Below are 3,637 nucleotides of genomic sequence, written 5' to 3'. Positions count from 1 at the left end.
CTAGGCTGCGGAAAGCGTCAGGCCACGGTCGTGCGCGGGCGCGGGTACGTACTCGACCCGTCAACCCGTTGAAGCTTGGCCGTCCTTGTTGACGAGAGTCAACTTTTGAACTTGTGATCATGGTTGAGATGGATACCTTGTTTTTTCGATTTTCTTTTTCAATCCTCTAGGTTTTACTCTATTTACTTTTGGAATTTCTGAGCTCTCAAACGAATGTGGAAAATGCGTTGTGATTGAATATATATCTCCCGGTCCGTTCATCACCGGAAGCAACTAATATGAGGCACATTCACCAACCATCGACACCACGAGACTGATCACCAGCACCATCATTAAACGGACTGCTAACAGAGTGCTGAAATTGAAATGCTGACTACGCTGATTGACTTTCATGGTGAAAATGAGACTGAGTACCTAGCCGCCGATGTCTTCTAGTCTATAAAAGCCTCCAAGAATTAGTTGACATGCTATTGCCCAGATATTCGACTTTCCCCTGCGATTAAGATGGATGCCCCTAATAGCATGCCAGACCAGGAAAGAGAAGGAGAATAACAGCCCAGTGCATTGCCAATCGTTTCTGAAAAAGAGAATTCGCAGGAGGCTTCTGATCATGTCCCTCCACAGGTAAGTAAAGCGGCTCAGCTTCCAATGCTCTTGCTGACCATCGCAGCTCTCTCTTTCGCCACAGGAAGCAGAAACAAGACATACCTTTGCGACCGAGCCCTTTCAACCTATTTTGAAGGTACTAGCAGACCTCGAACACGACGATCCCAAGTCCGCCTTTCCAGCAGGTCGAACTGCCGGACCGTATCAACGCCTATGGGAGTCGTGCGTGTCCAAACACATCGATGGCCAGAATCTAGAGCAGAGCAATCAGATCTTGAAGGAAGCTAGCACACACCTGACTCAAGAAAGGGACGGACTTCAGCTGCGCCACGACAAGCAGCTGTCTCGGCTGCGCTTTTTCGAGCAGGCACTGGAATCATCTCGGGGTCGACTGACTCGCGTACTCGATGACTGGAACCACCCGTCCAGACTCAATCTACATGTACCAGGGTTCTTGGACAACGCAAGAGAAGGGTGAAGGGTTGCATATATTCATGATTGTCGTAGGTCTTACTTTTCCAAATTGGCAATAATATGACAACATTGTAATTGAGAGAGAATTACCGCATGGAAAGTAGCTTGCATCTGGAATAGCATAGCCTTCGTGGAATGTTCTGCGAATAATCCCTCATGTTCTAGTATCGCTTTTATTACCCCAATATATTATAAACAAAAAACTACGGATCCAGTGACAATGTGGGCAGTGTAGCTAGCGGAGAACGTGTCGATTAACTCGGCCGTCCCGCATTGCATCACGACAGCTACCCGAAGTAGATGTCGCCAGCTCTTCCAGACCGCCAAACCTTCTCCCTGTAGACCGCTTCAGCAATCTTTGCGGAGTGTTGGCATCTTCCATTCTGCTTCGAATGGCCCTCTGGATGCAATCGTTCCTTGTTAGATGCAGGGATTTTGCCAAACTGAAGTATGTCAGTCTCGGATTGACCACAAGTGCATTAACAATCGAGGAATTCCCGCCCCTGACCGCCAACATCAATGGATCCTCAGAACATTGATTCCTGAGGTTCACATCAATCCGATTATGACTTAGTAGTGCCTGAACCATCTCCAATTCATCACAAGCGGCGGCAATGCAGAGAGCAGTGTCGTGAGTTGCGATCGTGCTTTCATTGATGTTAAGACGTGCGTCTTGCTGCACCAAGAGTCTTACCACATCGAGATGGCCATGTGCAACCGCTCGACAAATGGGCGGATCTATTACATCCACTCCATTGATCTCCACGCCCTGCACACTTAACAGACAAGCAACCGTGTTCATGCGTCCGTGATATGCGGCCACGGAGAATGGAGAGTGGCCTCCAACACAGAGATTCAGGCTGATCCCTGGCACCGCAAGCAGCCGTCGTAGGAGCACGGTATCCAACCTGGCCGCGGCGTGGTGGAGAGATGTAGACAGCGTCTCGAATCTCCCACGGCCTCCAACAAAATTGACACATTGATGTCTTTCTCGGCCAACAGCCTTTCGGTTATCTCGTCGCATGACGAGTAAGTCGACAGCCAAAGTGGCGTATTGCCATTTTTGTCTTTGCAGTTCACGTTGGCACGGGGGTGACTTAGGAGCAAATTGACCATTTCTAGGCGATCGCTTTGAATGGCGAGATGGAGCGGCGTATAGCCATTCCGGTTCTGGATGTCCAAATTCAGGCCCTTTTGTCCGAGAAGCCGTTTGACAACATCTACCGACCCATAGGATACTGCATGGTGAAGAGGTAGCTCAGCCTCCTGTGATGATTGGGTACCAAGAAACACCTCGGCCATCGGATCGTTTGAAAAAATCGTTTCCATCACGGGTCTATTGAAGCGACGTGCACAGTCCCATGGCGAGTGGCCCGAATCATCCTGTAGATCAGGGTCGGTGCCTCTAGAAAGTAGCAGATGCACGAACCCTATTCGGCCTGCGAAGACTGCTAGGTGGAGCGCCGTTCGGCCGTGTTTGTGCTTGATGTCCACCTGGACGTTGGGTTGATTTAAGACACTTTTGACGGCGGAAAAGGTTCCGTAGTGGATAGCATACCACAGCGCGCTCTCCCGCGCTTGATTTTGAATGTTGATGTGTAGGTCTCCACGACTGAGCAAGAGGTCCCGCACAGCAGCGGAAGAGTATTTGAGCGCCCTCATTAAAGGAGTTTTGCCTCGGTAAAATGCATTGATGTTGGCCTTGTGCTGGAGCAAAGCCTCCGCAAGACCAACGTTGTCGTATTTGACGGCCAAGTGCAACAGATTGCTGTTCTGAAATTTGATGTTGTATTTCCAGATGCTGGGCTGCAGTTTAAAATCAAAGTTTTTGCATGATTTTGCGAGGGCAAATAATGCACTACCGTCCAAATACGACACAACCACAGCAAAAGCTCGTTGGGCATGTCTCTGATGTTTGGCTGTAATGTATTAGCTCATCGGTAAACTCCGTAAGAACGAATTGAACAGACCGTGATTGGAGAGCGGATTGAGCAAACGAAATGTAGATGGGGGTGAGGTGAGAGTTGTGAAAGTAGGATATGGGAGGCCTTTATATACCCACCTCAGCCAAATTCCATGGTCAGCTAGGAGTGTAGTCTGTCAGTCCGCTGAGAGGTGCGTAGCAATCACACGGCAGCATCAAAGCCTTGACAACAATGTTCAGGCGGAGTTGGAGAATCTCTGGCTTCCAGCTCCTGGGAACGCCAAAACTGTTCCTGGTAGTGTGTTGATGGCCTGGGAAACGAATCTATCTCTACGTACCCACATCTTGCATTTAGCGCCATAAGAACAAATCACAACCTATCACGCACTTCGAAATTCATAGGCAACCCAGAATCTAACGCAGCATTTGTCGACTTCGCTGCCTACCGCAGTAGCCAATCTGTTCGCCAATGTATGGTCACCGCGGTCTACAGCCACAAGTGAAGCTGATTGCAGCAGTGGTCTGGAATGATATCCCTTCACGCAGGCCACTGGTTGGCCGTATAGTGGCGCATACTGCGTGCGAATGCATTCTCGGACGTACCGACTGTTTCAAGGAAGTGTTCCATGCCAG

The 3,637-nt window shown here is 49.4% G+C and overlaps 1 protein-coding gene across 1 annotated transcript; it reads right to left on the bottom strand.

Annotated features, from left to right (window-relative positions):
- Nucleotides 1-1,935: 1,935 nt before the first annotated feature.
- PENARI_c235G06752 (ankyrin repeat domain-containing protein) lies at nt 1,936-3,609 on the bottom strand (the record flags this gene model as incomplete). The annotated part of the gene is made up of 2 exons (XM_022638198.1): nt 1,936-2,999; nt 3,393-3,609. Coding segments are annotated over 2 exons (1,281 nt in total), but the record flags the coding sequence as incomplete, so codon positions are not given.
- Nucleotides 3,610-3,637: the final 28 nt, after the last annotated feature.

This window comes from Penicillium arizonense (assembly GCF_001773325.1).
Source record: "Penicillium arizonense strain CBS 141311 chromosome Unknown PENARI_contig235, whole genome shotgun sequence".
Classification (NCBI taxonomy): Eukaryota; Fungi; Ascomycota; class Eurotiomycetes; order Eurotiales; family Aspergillaceae; genus Penicillium; species Penicillium arizonense.
The sequence above is the reverse complement of the archived record's forward strand: the minus strand, read 5'-3'. Positions and strand labels throughout refer to the sequence as shown.